The following is an 18,346-nucleotide window of genomic DNA, read 5'->3' as shown; positions in this document are numbered from 1 at the left end:
AGTTGGAAAAAATCACTCGGTTGGGACTCGAACCCACAACCTCCTGCTTTCTAGTGCAGATGTTTTACCACTTGACCACTGAGCTAATGGGATCGGTTGGCTGGCTCGAATCTGATGTATTGGTACATGGCAGCGGGCATCGCATTAACTATTTATAAGGTCTATGGGATTTTAATTTTTTTTTAAGCATTAATATGGTTAAGGTTTGTGACTCATGATCAGAGGGTCAGGGGTCCGAATCTAGTTGCCGGTTATATGTGTGTCCTTGGGCAAGCCACTTCACCCCCACTTGCCTCTCTCCACCCAGGAGTATAAATAGGTACCGATATTAGCTGGGAAGTAACCTGCAATGGACTGGCATCCTATCCAGGGGGGATAAAAAAATATCCTCGGTCGTTTCATGCCTTTGAAACCGGAGATGTATTGGCTAATGACAGACTTTACTTACTTTCATAGTATTAATAGTAAATATATATATCTGTTGCAGCTTTTGGTAGGTGTGTTGATAATTCCTTGATCAGCTGATGAAATTACCTGTAGTTACTCCCCTGAGAAGTGAGTTTAGTTACATACGTTATCCCAGTAAAGTTGCTTCAATCACGATAATTGATCAGATCATCTCCAAAAGGGTGGTTTCTTTTGTCCGAGTCTGTACCAGCAGGTTGATCCTGTTACCATCCATCAATATTTTCCAATCCTCATTTCAGTCCAACAGCGCCCAGCCCAAAGCTGTCCATCCTGATTCAGACCAGCAGCAGGCAGAGCCAGAGAGTCTGTTGCTACAGATTGAAGCTCTACAATCTCAGATGAAGGAACAAGCTGAGCTATCTAGAGAGCAGACGGAAGCCTTGCTGGAGGATCGTAGGGTCAGGATGGAAGAGATGCAGACTGTGATTGAGAGAGATCGCTCCAAGATTCACTCCCTCAATGAAAAGTAGGAACTCCCTTCATTGATTCCTTATAATCTTAAATGAACTTGACAAAGGTGCCCAGTGGCATAGCTAATGATAGGGGAGGAGGATGAGGGGCATGGACCCCTCTGCTCAAAGACTGCCTCCTACTAGAAACTGAGGTCCCTTTAGGGCCCTCCAGCAACTTGGACCCCAGTTACATCCTTGAAGGTACCAATAAAGATAAATGCACATGTGTGCAGTTTGGACAACGGGCAGGGGTTTCAAATAGATTATATTACCTGGTGTTTGTGTTGTTGCATGAATTGGCAAAACATTTCTAAATATGTGGAGTGCCCTGGCCTCATGGTCTGGAGCATTGAACTCGTTGTCTGCGGGTAATTCTACAGGTTGTGGGTTCGAGTCCAGCCTGGGGTTATGGTGCATGTTCCCTTTGGCAAGACACTTTGTCACTCATTGCTTCGCCCCACCCAGGAGTAAATGGGTACCTGTGAGAACAGAGATCGCAATTGTGATTGATTTTAGCTACCTTGCGTCGAAATGACTACACCGAGCTGTATGGGCTTTATTCAGGAGTCGACTATATTAAATTGAAAGCGAGGTAAAATCTTCATATTTGGAACTTGCAAAGAGAAATTAAAGCAGTGACATAAAATTAATTACAAATTAATACCAGTCTGCTTTAATGAAAATTTAAATTTGTTGTTAAACATACCCTAATGTTTTTAAGCCACATTTAAAATAAAAATTGAAAGTGAGGCTAGAATGCAAAAATAGTCTGGCACCATCCTATTCAATAGTTTATAAAATACTGTCAGGGAACATGACTAAAATGACTTCCTCGTGAATAAAAATCCATATTCCACAGGAAGCTGAGATTGTATTTGCAATGTTTCATTGGCCCAATGATCAGGGGTAATAATAATGTAAAGCACTTTGATCTTAGTTATTTTAGAAACCACAGTCTTTCCACACTAGTATATTGGCAACACATCTTGCCAAAATAACATGGAGGCATATGCAGTGTGTGCTTGCTGAAATTACATGAGTCAATTGACTAATAAAACCAAATTAGGTTTTGTCCATCACCGATGTATAAACACTGTATTCTCAGTGTGTTTCCTCCCGAGTGAAAGTTGGAAAAAAATCACTCCGGTGGGACTCGAACCCACGACCTCCTGCTTTCTATTGCAGATGTCTTACCATCTTATGAATAGTTAATGTAGTACCCGCTGCTATGTACATCAGATTCGAACCAGCCAACTGATCCCGTTAGCTCGGTGGTCAAGTGGTAAGACATCTGCACTAGAAAGCAGGAGGTCATGGGTTCGACCGGAGTGATTTTTTTCAACTTTAGGGAATGACAGCCTAAAGCATCCTGTAAAATCGTGGCTCCTGGTGTGCTGACATTTTTTAAAAAAAAATGGTATTTTTCCAACGCTGGTCGGCCGACCAGCAATGTCTGGTTTTTTTTTTCCAGAGGGTGAAATATTGGGTTTAAAAGCCGAAGTGCCAAGCAGACCACAGAACAACAGAACACGGAGGAATGCACAACACAGAGTTACTGCTAACACAAAAGGTAGGTAGAGATTACATACCGGTATGGTTGAGGCAAAGGGTGGTTGATAAAACATTGCAAAGCCAACACTCCTCAGATCTCATACCAACCATATCAGGCCCATTTTTAGTATTTGTTGGTCAGATAAACTAGTGGATCATAGTATTAATACAATGTATGTCAAATCAGGTTTTGCCCTTCATTGATGTATAAACACTGAATACTCAGTGTGTTACCTCCTGAGTAAAAGTTGGAAAAAATCACTCGGTTGGGACTCGAACCCACAACCTCCTGCTTTCTAGTGCAGATGTTTTACCACTTGACCACTGAGCTAATGGGATCGGTTGGCTGCCTCGAATCTGATGTATTGGTACATGGCAGCGGGCATCGCATTAACTATTTATAAGGTCTATGGGATTTTAAGTTTTTTTTAAGCATTAATATGGTTAAGGTTTGTGACTCATGATCAGAGGGTCAGGGGTCCGAATCTAGTTGCCGGTTATATGTGTGTCCTTGGGCAAGCCACTTCACCCCCACTTGCCTCTCTCCACCCAGGAGTATAAATAGGTACCGATATTAGCTGGGAAGTAACCTGCAATGGACTGGCATCCTATCCAGGGGGGATAAAAAAATATCCTCGGTCGTTTCATGCCTTTGAAACCGGAGATGTATTGGCTAATGACAGACTTTACTTACTTTCATAGTATTAATAGTAAATATATATATCTGTTGCAGCTTTTGGTAGGTGTGTTGATAATTCCTTGATCAGCTGATGAAATTACCTGTAGTTACTCCCCTGAGAAGTGAGTTTAGTTACATACGTTATCCCAGTAAAGTTGCTTCAATCACGATAATTGATCAGATCATCTCCAAAAGGGTGGTTTCTTTTGTCCGAGTCTGTACCAGCAGGTTGATCCTGTTACCATCCATCAATATTTTCCAATCCTCATTTCAGTCCAACAGCGCCCAGCCCAAAGCTGTCCATCCTGATTCAGACCAGCAGCAGGCAGAGCCAGAGAGTCTGTTGCTACAGATTGAAGCTCTACAATCTCAGATGAAGGAACAAGCTGAGCTATCTAGAGAGCAGACGGAAGCCTTGCTGGAGGATCGTAGGGTCAGGATGGAAGAGATGCAGACTGTGATTGAGAGAGATCGCTCCAAGATTCACTCCCTCAATGAAAAGTAGGAACTCCCTTCATTGATTCCTTATAATCTTAAATGAACTTGACAAAGGTGCCCAGTGGCATAGCTAATGATAGGGGAGGAGGATGAGGGGCATGGACCCCTCTGCTCAAAGACTGCCTCCTACTAGAAACTGAGGTCCCTTTAGGGCCCTCCAGCAACTTGGACCCCAGTTACATCCTTGAAGGTACCAATAAAGATAAATGCACATGTGTGCAGTTTGGAAAACGGGCAGGGGTTTCAAATAGATTATATTACCTGGTGTTTGTGTTGTTGCATGAATTGGCAAAACATTTCTAAATATGTGGAGTGCCCTGGCCTCATGGTCTGGAGCATTGAACTCGTTGTCTGCGGGTAATTCTACAGGTTGTGGGTTCGAGTCCAGCCTGGGGTTATGGTGCATGTTCCCTTTGGCAAGACACTTTGTCACTCATTGCTTCGCCCCACCCAGGAGTAAATGGGTACCTGTGAGAACAGAGATCGCAATTGTGATTGATTTTAGCTACCTTGCGTCGAAATGACTACACCGAGCTGTATGGGCTTTATTCAGGAGTCGACTATATTAAATTGAAAGCGAGGTAAAATCTTCATATTTGGAACTTGCAAAGAGAAATTAAAGCAGTGACATAAAATTAATTACAAATTAATACCAGTCTGCTTTAATGAAAATTTAAATTTGTTGTTAAACATACCCTAATGTTTTTAAGCCACATTTAAAATAAAAATTGAAAGTGAGGCTAGAATGCAAAAATAGTCTGGCACCATCCTATTCAATAGTTTATAAAATACTGTCAGGGAACATGACTAAAATGACTTCCTCGTGAATAAAAATCCATATTCCACAGGAAGCTGAGATTGTATTTGCAATGTTTCATTGGCCCAATGATCAGGGGTAATAATAATGTAAAGCACTTTGATCTTAGTTATTTTAGAAACCACAGTCTTTCCACACTGGTATATTGGCAACACATCTTGCCAAAATAACATGGAGGCATATGCAGTGTGTGCTTGCTGAAATTACATGAGTCAATTGACTAATAAAACCAAATTAGGTTTTGTCCATCACCGATGTATAAACACTGTATTCTCAGTGTGTTTCCTCCCGAGTGAAAGTTGGAAAAAAATCACTCCGGTGGGACTCGAACCCACGACCTCCTGCTTTCTATTGCAGATGTCTTACCATCTTATGAATAGTTAATGTAGTACCCGCTGCTATGTACATCAGATTCGAACCAGCCAACTGATCCCGTTAGCTCGGTGGTCAAGTGGTAAGACATCTGCACTAGAAAGCAGGAGGTCATGGGTTCGACCGGAGTGATTTTTTTCAACTTTAGGGAATGACAGCCTAAAGCATCCTGTAAAATCGTGGCTCCTGGTGTGCTGACATTTTTTAAAAAAAATGGTATTTTTCCAACGCTGGTCGGCCGACCAGCAATGTCTGGTTTTTTTTTTCCAGAGGGTGAAATATTGGGTTTAAAAGCCGAAGTGCCAAGCAGACCACAGAACAACAGAACACGGAGGAATGCACAACACAGAGTTACTGCTAACACAAAAGGTAGGTAGAGATTACATACCGGTATGGTTGAGGCAAAGGGTGGTTGATAAAACATTGCAAAGCCAACACTCCTCAGATCTCATACCAACCATATCAGGCCCATTTTTAGTATTTGTTGGTCAGATAAACTAGTGGATCATAGTATTAATACAATGTATGTCAAATCAGGTTTTGCCCTTCATTGATGTATAAACACTGAATACTCAGTGTGTTACCTCCTGAGTAAAAGTTGGAAAAAATCACTCGGTTGGGACTCGAACCCACAACCTCCTGCTTTCTAGTGCAGATGTTTTACCACTTGACCACTGAGCTAATGGGATCGGTTGGCTGGCTCGAATCTGATGTATTGGTACATGGCAGCGGGCATCGCATTAACTATTTATAAGGTCTATGGGATTTTAAGTTTTTTTTAAGCATTAATATGGTTAAGGTTTGTGACTCATGATCAGAGGGTCAGGGGTCCGAATCTAGTTGCCGGTTATATGTGTGTCCTTGGGCAAGCCACTTCACCCCCACTTGCCTCTCTCCACCCAGGAGTATAAATGGGTACCGATATTAGCTGGGAAGTAACCTGCAATGGACTGGCATCCTATCCAGGGGGGATAAAAAAATATCCTCGGTCGTTTCATGCCTTTGAAACCGGAGATGTATTGGCTAATGACAGACTTTACTTACTTTCATAGTATTAATAGTAAATATATATATCTGTTGCAGCTTTTGGTAGGTGTGTTGATAATTCCTTGATCAGCTGATGAAATTACCTGTAGTTACTCCCCTGAGAAGTGAGTTTGGCAAAAAAGCCGCCTCATCATACCATGAACTTTCCAAGTTACATACGTTATCCCAGTAAAGTTGCTTCAATCACGATAATTGATCAGATCATCTCCAAAATGGTGGTTTCTTTTGTCCGAGTCTGTACCAGCAGGTTGATCCTGTTACCATCCATCAATATTTTCCAATCCTCATTTCAGTCCAACAGCGCCCAGCCCAAAGCTGTCCATCCTGATTCAGACCAGCAGCAGGCAGAGCCAGAGAGTCTGTTGCTACAGATTGAAGCTCTACAATCTCAGATGAAGGAACAAGCTGAGCTATCTAGAGAGCAGACGGAAGCCTTGCTGGAGGATCGTAGGGTCAGGATGGAAGAGATGCAGACTGTGATTGAGAGAGATCGCTCCAAGATTCACTCCCTCAATGAAAAGTAGGAACTCCCTTCATTGATTCCTTATAATCTTAAATGAACTTGACAAAGGTGCCCAGTGGCATAGCTAATGATAGGGGAGGAGGATGAGGGGCATGGACCCCTCTGCTCAAAGACTGCCTCCTACTAGAAACTGAGGTCCCTTTAGGGCCCTCCAGCAACTTGGACCCCAGTTACATCCTTGAAGGTACCAATAAAGATAAATGCACATGTGTGCAGTTTGGACAACGGGCAGGGGTTTCAAATAGATTATATTACCTGGTGTTTGTGTTGTTGCATGAATTGGCAAAACATTTCTAAATATGTGGAGTGCCCTGGCCTCATGGTCTGGAGCATTGAACTCGTTGTCTGTGGGTAATTCTACAGGTTGTGGGTTCGAGTCCAGCCTGGGGTTATGGTGCATGTTCCCTTTGGCAAGACACTTTGTCACTCATTGCTTCGCCCCACCCAGGAGTAAATGGGTACCTGTGAGAACAGAGATCGCAATTGTGATTGATTTTAGCTACCTTGCGTCGAAATGACTACACCGAGCTGTATGGGCTTTATTCAGGAGTCGACTATATTAAATTGAAAGCGAGGTAAAATCTTCATATTTGGAACTTGCAAAGAGAAATTAAAGCAGTGACATAAAATTAATTACAAATTAATACCAGTCTGCTTTAATGAAAATTTAAATTTGTTGTTAAACATACCCTAATGTTTTTAAGCCACATTTAAAATAAAAATTGAAAGTGAGGCTAGAATGCAAAAATAGTCTGGCACCATCCTATTCAATAGTTTATAAAATACTGTCAGGGAACATGACTAAAATGACTTCCTCGTGAATAAAAATCCATATTCCACAGGAAGCTGAGATTGTATTTGCAATGTTTCATTGGCCCAATGATCAGGGGTAATAATAATGTAAAGCACTTTGATCTTAGTTATTTTAGAAACCACAGTCTTTCCACACTAGTATATTGGCAACACATCTTGCCAAAATAACATGGAGGCATATGCAGTGTGTGCTTGCTGAAATTACATGAGTCAATTGACTAATAAAACCAAATTAGGTTTTGTCCATCACCGATGTATAAACACTGTATTCTCAGTGTGTTTCCTCCCGAGTGAAAGTTGGAAAAAAATCACTCCGGTGGGACTCGAACCCACGACCTCCTGCTTTCTATTGCAGATGTCTTACCATCTTATGAATAGTTAATGTAGTACCCGCTGCTATGTACATCAGATTCGAACCAGCCAACTGATCCCGTTAGCTCGGTGGTCAAGTGGTAAGACATCTGCACTAGAAAGCAGGAGGGTCATGGGTTTGACCGGAGTGATTTTTTTCAACTTTCACTCGGGAGGTAACACAGAGAGTATACAGTGTTTATATGTCGGTGAAGGGCAAAACCTTATTTGATTTACATCACCCCGACGCAAAATGAAATGAAATCTTATGAATGACTAATAAGACACTTACCGTTCTTTAAACAAAAGTAGAATGTGTATCCTTTATTCAGCTACCTTGTTCAACCATCATACATCACTTGTCATGGACATTCTTCTGTTAATAGGTTACATCGTACACAGCAGATGTTGTATGACAGCACTAAGGACTATCTAGAGCTGAAGTATGAAGGACGATCTCAGGAGCGAGTCTGGATGGCAGAGAAGGACCGTCTACTACAGGAGCTGGATCGATGTAAGGAACAACTAGATGTCTCCAAAGATGACGTCTTAGTCATCTCAGATCATGCACTGGAAGAGAGACAAACACAGAACTTGGAAATTGAGGTGGGCATTATAGAGAAGCTTCCTGCACAAAGAAATCATTTCAAGTTAAATACAATACAATAATGATCATTTTCAAGCAAATTCGTTTGAATTGCTTTAAAAAAAGAACTAACTTTTCCATTCAGAAATCATTTTTTTTTCAAAAGTTAGCAAAACAAAAGAATCTTGTTACAAAGTCACAACTGAATGGCCCCCTCAAAAGCTGCAATCAAACTATTGGGGTAATCGCACATAAGGAGCATTTTGGACTTTGGCAGATCTACTTTATTCAGTGTTGTACAAATGATACTGAATGATTGCAACGTGGTGGTTTTAGTCTGACGATCTCTTCCATGCAAAATCTTGAGGAAGGCGAGGAGAGCATAGAAGACAAATTTCACCGGCAGTTGTTGTACGAAAAAGACGGCAGGCCTAATGCCAAACTTTTTCCAGTTCCACCTACCATGCGTTAGTGGACTTGTTGTCTTGGACTTTTTCCTTGACTTTCTCCGTGTCTCAAGTAAGATGTGAATTTCTTTAATTACGAGTCAGAAACTCCAACCCTAATTCGGGCTTTTTAATCTTATGGAAACACTGAACATTTTTCACATCGTAAAATTTCATTTGGATCTACATGTACATGTAAAAGAAAAAAAGGAGGCGATGTCCAGAAATTGAACACGAAGTTTATTGTACATATAGTACGTATGTGTACTTGCGGCGCAGCCCAGATTTCGGACACAGAATTTTGGCCGGCCTATTTTCAGATTTTTTCCCCATAGGCCAGTTTCATCCCTGTATGGTCTGTGACTTGAAACATAGATGAGTTTGTGAACAGAACGGGACAAAAAAAACACAGAACCGGGCCTGCGGATCTCGATTTCAAATCAAAAGTTGCTGAAACATGTTGCTGAATCATGTTTTGAATTGGGCCTGAATTGAGACACATTCTCATTGAGCCGATTGCAGCTACGCGGTGTCATGCACTGATACGATGAATTAAGGCAACTGCGCGCACGTTTGCATCGTGTCAACGCTTGTGCGTGCTTCGCCAAATAAAAAAGCGAACTACTAACAGAAATTTCCAACGATGCGTCTGAAGACCTTCTTTTGTTGATTTCTTCAAAATGACAGCATGTCAGAAAGAATAATTTCAGAGAGAATTTAGTACTGTCAACCAACCAAGTATGTTTTTCAACGATAATTACATCAGTTACTTTTTGGATAGCTGCAAATGATGGACTGTAGCTTAAAATGACTAGAGACTTAACTTACTGTACAGAATGTACACTGCTGGGTGCGTCCATTTTTGTGCACAAACCTATGGAGAGCTCAGAATTTTTTACTGCTTTTGGGCAATTCCACGGTAACGGAAGGACGTTTTCGCTCATTAAACAAAATTTCAAATGTGCCTATCACAGCCACTGTTATTAGTTACAGCAAGCAAATGTCACAATGGTATTGCTATAATGCTACCTTCAATTTCCACACTTTTGGGGGGCATGCATACCTCTCGTTAATGAATTATGAATATTAATGAGGTCGGTAACGGAAGGACGGTAAAACGGACGAGGGTTTTCCAACTTACACGCGTTTTGCATAAACTCTGTGAATTTTATGGGGCAATTATATTTCAAAGGTAGGAAATGGAATCCCTGCGGCTTTATCTATACTATACCACCTTTCATTTGACTTTAAGTGTTTCGGTGATATAATTACAATGTCTTAAGTGGATTATAATTTGGTAGCGGAAGGACGGTAACGGAAGGACAAAAGGTTTACTCAATTATAGCATGAATAAAATGTGAATTTACACTAATTATACAAGTGAAATAAATTGCTGAAATGTGTAACTGAATGTGAAATCAACAATATGCAGACCTGGCATAAATAATTATACCCAAGAAACTATTGAGATAAAGATAGAAGCCTGCTAATTAATGATAACAAATGAAAAATGAAAACAACCAAAAACACATAATTCACGAACACAAGACAACTACAGAAATGGACTTCAAACCCATCACCTTAATCCTTAAAAGTTTTAAATACACAGTATTTGAGCACTTGAGTATATTGGTTACATGTTCACCAACAACTTTTAATAATAACACCAGTAGGTTCAGTGGTTTACCTAAAGGGTGGGGGGGGGGGGGGGGCAGGGGCGACCAGCTTACATGTACATTAAAAACATCTACAGGTAGAACTGATGGCTTCAGAATCATTGTGCTTTAAAAAATGTTTTAGGTGTTGCTTTTAATTGAACTCTAAATTCAGTGTTTGAAATCAAATTTTAATGATTTAGAGTATTAACAATAATTATCTTATAAACATCCAGCCTGAAGTTGTTAACTTAATTTGTCAAAAATTGCACCTCACATGTCTTACACATGTAAATTGTATGAAAGTGCCCAATAGCACTGGTACTTTCTGCCATCTCATTTTTTACTTAATTTGCTTCTGGAATGGCTTCACAGAAATTGTATCTTTCTCTATTGTCCATGAATGGTGATAGCAGCAACTTAATGATTTGATTTTCTGCAACAACTCCATACATGTATGAGTACCGGTACATTGTCATACATGTACATTGTACATGTACATGTTATACATATGCCTGTGCCATCCTTTGTAATGAACACCTTGCCCTGCTCATACCAGCTTTGTGAAGGTGGGTCACATGAATGTCCTTTCAATGCGCATTATACATGCATGTAGTTGCAGTGATTTTCATTTTTCAAACATGAGCACAAATGTCGTTACATTTGATAAAAATAACATTTGTCCTTCCGTTACCGTCCTTCCGTTACCAATTTGGTAACGGAAGGACGGGATTTAATTAATTGTAATTAAAAAACGATACGTACAGCAGTGTCAGTTATAATGTCATATTGAAGGCCTACCTAAACTTGCTTTGCACAATAACTTTCATTGCATTCATACTGCAAGTTTTGAAAATAAATTAAAAATATGTATTTTTTCGGTAACGGAAGGACATTTTCGAAGGCTGAAATATTAGAAGTCACTGAAGCGAAACAAATTACGCAAAACGTAAAAAAAAAGGTCCAGTCAGTTTTTCATGACCTATACTTTCTCATGACAGAAACTGATGGCATGAGTACATATTTGTGTGTGTGTATTGGTAGAATACTGTCATATCACTATTTATCACATTTTTAGGATTAAAACAGGATTATTATGTAATCCTATTTTGTTGGTACCAAAATGTATCAAAAATAGAATTCCGACTTCAAATTCCCTTCAGTGGATTGTTCTGATTGCTATCGAAAAGTGAACAAAATAAACTCTGATATTCAAACAGTACCAACTGCTCATGCAAAGTTTAAGCCATTTCTGATCTATTGCCGAAACCTGTTTCTAGTACCATTCATTCTTGTGGTTATTTATCCACAGGATAAGACGGAAAAGCTTGCTAAGCGTTTACACCTGATGAACCAGCGGTATGAGGCCATGGAGAAGCGACGGAATCTGGAGATAGAAGGTTTCAAGAATGATACCCGAATCTTGAGAAACCAACTCAAGGATGTTGAGAAGCAACTCTACAAGGTGGAGTATTGTCTGTTCATGTCAGTCATGTTGTTAGTTTGCATTTGTCCGTTGCTGTTTTCTACTTTCCTATGTTGGTCAGCTATAGTGCAGTTCATGCAGATCGTGGTGCGGACACTGCGAACAAGTACCCCAAAGGCTGGGTCATGCTTAGCCCCATATGTGGCCATTTTACTGGACTACCTCCATAAATAAAGGCCACACTTCCACCATGTACAAAAACATGTCGAACTTTTATATTTGTTTTATATAACTGACACATAGATCCTTGTCATTTGATATTTGAACTTTTATTTCAATATAAAATTGGTTGAAAATGTATTTTTCTCTTCCAAACCACCCCTTCACGAAAATGTTTGAACCCAACGCTGGCTACGTGCAATGCTAAACGCGCACACCAGCATGCATTTGCATACAACTGCGTCATGGAACAAGAATGATCCTAACTGTTCAATAGTATTTCCCATTCCCCATAGGCGAATGGGACTTTTTGAGCCCCGGCGTGAATGGGAGCAATAACGAATGCCACATGATGTGAGTTCCACCAATCAAATGACAACGATCTGTATGTCGATTATATAAAGTAAAATGGTGCATTCCATGAAACGTGCTCTTGACTAAATCAAGAAGCAGATTCTGTTAGTGAGATGTTATGTCATCTTAGTCCATAATGATGTTGTCACTGAAATCAAGATTGCAAGGACATCATTGCAGGGATGTAGTCGAGTCCATCACTAGTCCCTGCAAGTCCACCACAAGTCCTCCAACACCAATTTAACTCACAAGCTATTCAAATGAGCTTTGACAAAGGCATCCAGTGTATCTTGTGCCTGGACTTGTGATGGACTCACGAATTACTTGTGTCTGGACTTGTGGTGGACTTGTGAATGGAATCAACTACATCCCTAGCCCTGGATCATTGTCAGTGCTTTGTAATGTAAACCCTTCTTGTTTTGTTGCCATGCTGAACAGGTGACAGTGGGTGTTGGGGAAGATGGTGATATGTTCATGCTGCATAATATTCATCAGACAGCTAAGAGATCAAAGAAGATGCAGAGTGAGCTACATCAACTCAAGGCTCTGATCTATGGCGTGGAAACAGACCTCAGGAATCTCTAGTAATACACACAATCACCCCTCACTGTGTCTCCACATTTGATCAAATGACTTATAACTTTGGGAAGCCTCATTCTCTGTTTGAAGATGCATAGGATCTTGTGATATTTGTGCCTTTTGGGTTTTTTTTTTTGAAGCAAAAACAAAATTGCTCCAAATCTTAAGTTAGATCCATAACAACTTACCTGTTGAAGTTATAGCTGAGTGGATACTGTACATCTTGAGAATACAGGGAAACCTTATCAAACTTTCAATCAAATTGGACATAGGACTTCGTTGCTATTGTCTTTCCCACCAAGGCCTATGCATAAACATTTTATTGTGCCAAGTGAATAGAAAAAGTGAACCTTTTTGCCACCCTGGGTCAAAAATCTGATATTCACAAGAACAGTGCATGTATGTCTGATGTTATTAATAATTGACTTGTCTGACAACTTAAGATTAGAAACAGTTGGAGGAGATCCTATAAATCCACCGATGCTAGCATGCTGATAGTTCAGCTGCTGTATTCGCTGTTCTTGTGAACGATTTCAAACATTTAGAGAAAAAGGCTCCTTTTTGTTCATGTGCTACGTGAGAACTGATGTCACTTTGTCACTTTAGTACGAATGGCCGGTTGTTCTGCGTAGAATAGTAACAGTACTAACATAACAATGCCCACATGTACAGTTACTTTGGTTACTTAAAACTGGAGAGAGTTTGTTGTATTTGTTATCTCACAGGAACCTTGACATGAAAAGGCTCCATTATATTGTGGGGGCAATGTATACTGCCAAAATAGTCAATGTTTTGAAATTGAATCTGTTTAAAATGGAGGCAATAACTACTGAAATTGCATGCCAGTATGTTCAGATGTTATTGAAGTAATGCTTGTGCAGCTCACATATGGGTTTACTGCGCACAGCAAAGACTTCTCAAATGCGATACTTTGGGTACACTATGGTAAGGCCCAAGGAGGACACAAAGTGGACATCGCTTTTCTGCTGTCAGAAGAGCAGATAACAGAAGTATGGCCATTTTCCGACAATACATTTTTCATTTTGTAACTTTGTGATGTGGAAGCTCTTTAAGGGGGAACGCCTAAAAAACCCTGTTAACCTACACTCAAAGAAAAATGAAACGGTGCTTATTTTTCTCAGAAGCACCGTTTCATTTTCCTTTTAACCAAAAGCAGAATACAAATGGTAGTTACCAAAGGTTCGTTTTGCTTTTCTGGTTCTAAGAAATGAGAAAAGCAAAAAACAAAAATATACATTTTGGGTAGCACAAAAGCAGGAAATGGAAACGTCAGAAACGGTTTGATCTGATTTTTGAACAAGAGAAAAGCAGATGTCCACTTTTTCTCCCTCCAGCAAGGGAGGAAAAGCAAAATCTGCATTTCAGGTAGCATAAAAGCACTACAGTGGATTTTATTAAACAGTAAATTCTGCATTTATGGTAGCACAAAGGCGGGAAAGCAGAACAAAATGAACCATTCAAAAAATACTCAATCTGCTATTCTGACAGCAGAAACGCAGATGTCCACGTTTTGTCCTCGATGACTACATGAACAGTCCTGTTCATTTCAGAATGGTAAATAGTGCCCTCTTCTCACCATCTAGTTTGCAAGTTGTCCTTCAATACCCATTTGTTGTTCCAAACATTTGTGTCAAGCTTGTTATTCCAATTAACTATGCACAAAAAGTACATGTATTGGGGTCATGTCCTGCATGTTGTTCTAATGTAGGAGAGATGTACAAAGTAGTGTATGCAATGAAGTCACATGTATTCTACCATACAATCTTATATTGGTGTCCAATATCAATAGGTCTCATTCAAATGACGTCATTTCCTACAGACCAGCCACATGCATCAACATTTTGAGCATCAACTGAATAACGCACATCGGCTGTGTCGTATTTCAAACACATTTCAAGCAAGAAGCGCGTGTGTTTGGAACATTTTTAACACTGCGCAATGCGTGCTTGATTGCGTAAAATAAGCAATCAAGAGATGACCGTCATTGAGTGAGCCCTATTGATATGCTTGGCAGTAAGGATTGAACAGAGAGATTATTTTATGCAACTGTTAATATCTTTTGGAATGTTTGCAGTGAAATACTTTTTAAAATAAGTTGGCTATTTTAAGGACTTTATTTTTATGGTGAAGGATTTTGGAATTAAATGTAGAATATTAAAAGGATCTATGCAAGCTTTCAGAACAAATTTGTGATTGGCATTCAAGCGCTTTATTTTGTGTGTTCCATGAGTGTGAGTGGGTTTAACAATTCATCTTCCAGCACACTTCATGCACAGTTACGTGCACGCTGTCGTCACGTTTCAGCTTTCATCTACCACATACGTACGTGCAGCAAGCGTCTTGCGTTGTGTGGTGCAGTGTGGCCCATTATGGGATAATAACACTGTTGTTGCCATCAGGCATGCAATTTTTCCTTGGATCTGCTGATTTCCTTCTTTCTTTTCTTCTCATGAATGCCATTACAATTTTTGAAAAATACTGTACAAAGGCTTGTGTGGTTTGGAATTTCCTCCTTTTCTTGTAAATTTTGAGTTGCATGCCTGTTTCATGTATCAACCTATCAGTATAAGAATTCAAATTTGGTTGAAGATAAGCACATATGTACAACATACATGTCTGTTAGTTTGTTACACACAGTGCCACCGTGTTGAATGTTTTGACCAATCAAGAAATCACTAATAGAAGCCACAGTTGAGCCAATACCAGGCATGTATGCACGAGGGGGGGGGGGGGGGTAAAGACACCAGACCAACATATAATTGGGTAAGACTTGCAGTTTGACAAACTCAAGGAAGGGGGGGGGGCTTGATTACATTAGTCTCTGGATGGCACTATTATGTCATTTTTATTCAGTTGAAGCATCATGGTTGCAGGTAATCTTTTAAAGGCAGTGGTGAAAGTAATAGATGAGCCAAATTACTTCACAAAAATATTCAGCAAAAATGTGGATTTTATTTCTTTGTGTGTGTGTGTGGGGGGGGGGGGCGGTTTGCATATGCAGACCTTGATGCCCCTACAAGCCTGTCTAGGTACCAACCTCATAAATATTGCCACATTGCCTATCCCTAATCTATACAATTCAATGTCATGAATGTCAACTGATCAATCTCATGAGCTTCAACTTGAAACAATGTACATAGACCTTCCCAAGACTAGACTGGGGCAACTACCATTGAGCTCTTAATTATACAAATATCAGCTGCTTCAAGTTGAGTGGTAAAACTAGCCTCCTGGGTAGTCCGAGGATCAAACGATCATGTTTACAGAGCCTCACTACGAATGTCTGATATATCCGAACATGCAAATGTATGCGACCCCACGGGCCAGCCAATCAAAGTTGAGTTTAGATATGTTGACACTAGGGCTGGTTGACCTACGACAGTTGACCCATGTAAAGGGACATAACATGAAATAGCTAGATGGGCGTTTCGAGAAAAAAAAGTGTAGTAAAATTGTTGAACAAAATTGTAAGAAATCTATAAGTTTTAACTTCCTTTGACTTTTGGACCAAAAGTTTAGATTTTTTGACCGAAGAGGTATTTATGAATGGAAATAAATATGTGCTTGGCCGGTATTCTACACTTTGTTTAAGACCGGTTGAGTCTGGATGCTGATAACGACCCTTGCCTTTGGCTCCGGTCAGTATCATCATCCAGACTCCAAGCCGGTGTTGAACAGTGTTTAATATCGACCAACAAGCACACACATTTATTCCCTCATTGAAAAGATTACGATTTCAACTCGAGTCTTTTCTAGTTGAGTCTCAATGACAACTTAAATAATGGAGATATTAAACGCACAAGTGCAAGTCTCACATAATGTTATTTCACTCTTAGGGCCACTGGACATAACATACTAGTAGTACATACGTTACAGAATTCATATATTACATGTACATGCACTCTGTGAAAAGCAAGTCACAATGTGCAACATAAATTGTACCAGACAATAATTCAAACAATCACTCGTTCATTTTTAAAAAGCACATTGTTTGTACTCAGAACCTCTATCTTGACCGAAGAAAATAGACTTAAAACAACTAAATTACTGAACATAATCACAGCATCCATGCATGGGAAGTAGGATAATTTGTACAAAATATAACCATACATTGTTACAATAAACCAAATCTATTCTCACAAAAACATGTGTACATTCATTAGTTTACAGTTTTCGCAGTTAGCAAAAGAATAACTTGGACTACTTTATTGCAACAATTGCAGTTTCTGTAGGACCATGTCAAATAAATAAAGCTACCAGCATAACTGAAATAAAGAATTCAACAAACGCTCCGCCCCCCCCCCCCCCCCATTTTCCCATTTCTTGTCTTAGGTCCTTTAGTATCAATGTTGACTTTTTCCATCTCAAATGTCTGAAAGCTCAGTTATTAATTCATAAATTGCACAATTTTGTAAAAGTAAATGAATATACATAAACAAGTAAAACCATACAATATTTAAACCTTTTTTTTACATTTTGCATAGCAGAAATGATTTCTTTTAAACATAATTTACTGAAACCATTTCCCTATGTGATCACTTTTTTATATAATAAACATCATTTGAAATATATTGTCCAACACAATTAAACTAATAAAGACTTTAAGTATATCGTTTAAACAGGAGGCCTTTTTTTTTATACAAACCAACATATTTGTCAATATGATTGATGTGTATAGCTAACCTACATTCCACCTGTATTTCTGATTAATGAAATTAATAACAAAAAAGTGATCATTTTATGATCTTTATATTTATCTTAAATGTTTGTGGCAAAGTTGCAAATCACAAGCTAGCAAAGTAAATATCAAACCCTACATCATGTGCCATATACGAAAACCAAACTATAACAGCACAGAAACTAGACACAACTTATCTCTGGATAGCTATACACAATAGGATACAAGCAAAACAATTCTAGCTTTCTCACTCAAAAAGTGCTGGACTTTAGCCCCTTCTTAAAAATATATACGTATATATATCATGGATATTAATGTCCTAAAGAAAAATCTACCTATACTATATTCTGAGTTGTTGAAAAAGTTGGGTTCAATGTGTTAATAACAGTGGTTCAACAGCAAAACTGAATGCGCTTAATACCACATTTTGACTGTTTACCGAGACACAAATGAACAATAGGATGGAAGCTTCCAAGAAGTTACATAAGTTAAATATGAACCAGAGTACGTGGATGTGCAGAAACCATGTCAGATGTTGACAATCATGCCGCATCAATCAAGCATGCAGGGACTTGTCTTGTTTTCCTTAAACTTTGCAAAAGCAAGAGAAGAAAACAACGCCCTTACTTGTTCATTGTTATAGTCATAAAGCAATGTGATTGGTCAGGTCAATGACAAAAATGTTTCAGATGTCACTGGCATATGGAAGATGTTCATATAAAGCTAGAATAATGCGTAAGCAAAGCTTTGTCTTGCATAGATCAATGTGCACCTCCACATTCTCATGAGTCACACTTCATATGCCTTCTAG

The 18,346-nt window shown here is 39.4% G+C and overlaps 1 protein-coding gene across 1 annotated transcript; it reads left to right on the top strand.

Annotated features, from left to right (window-relative positions):
• Nucleotides 1–749: 749 nt before the first annotated feature.
• Nucleotides 750–15,043, top strand: LOC119721826 (coiled-coil domain-containing protein 77-like; the record flags this gene model as incomplete). The annotated part of the gene is made up of 4 exons (XM_038191779.1): nucleotides 750–934; nucleotides 7,958–8,177; nucleotides 11,571–11,723; nucleotides 12,696–15,043. Coding segments are annotated over 4 exons (705 nt in total), but the record flags the coding sequence as incomplete, so codon positions are not given.
• Nucleotides 15,044–18,346: the final 3,303 nt, after the last annotated feature.

Source organism: Patiria miniata, unplaced genomic scaffold (assembly GCF_015706575.1).
Source record: "Patiria miniata isolate m_02_andy unplaced genomic scaffold, ASM1570657v1 HiC_scaffold_14, whole genome shotgun sequence".
In the NCBI taxonomy this organism is placed as follows: domain Eukaryota; kingdom Metazoa; phylum Echinodermata; class Asteroidea; order Valvatida; family Asterinidae; genus Patiria; species Patiria miniata.
The sequence above is the reverse complement of the archived record's forward strand: the minus strand, read 5'-3'. Positions and strand labels throughout refer to the sequence as shown.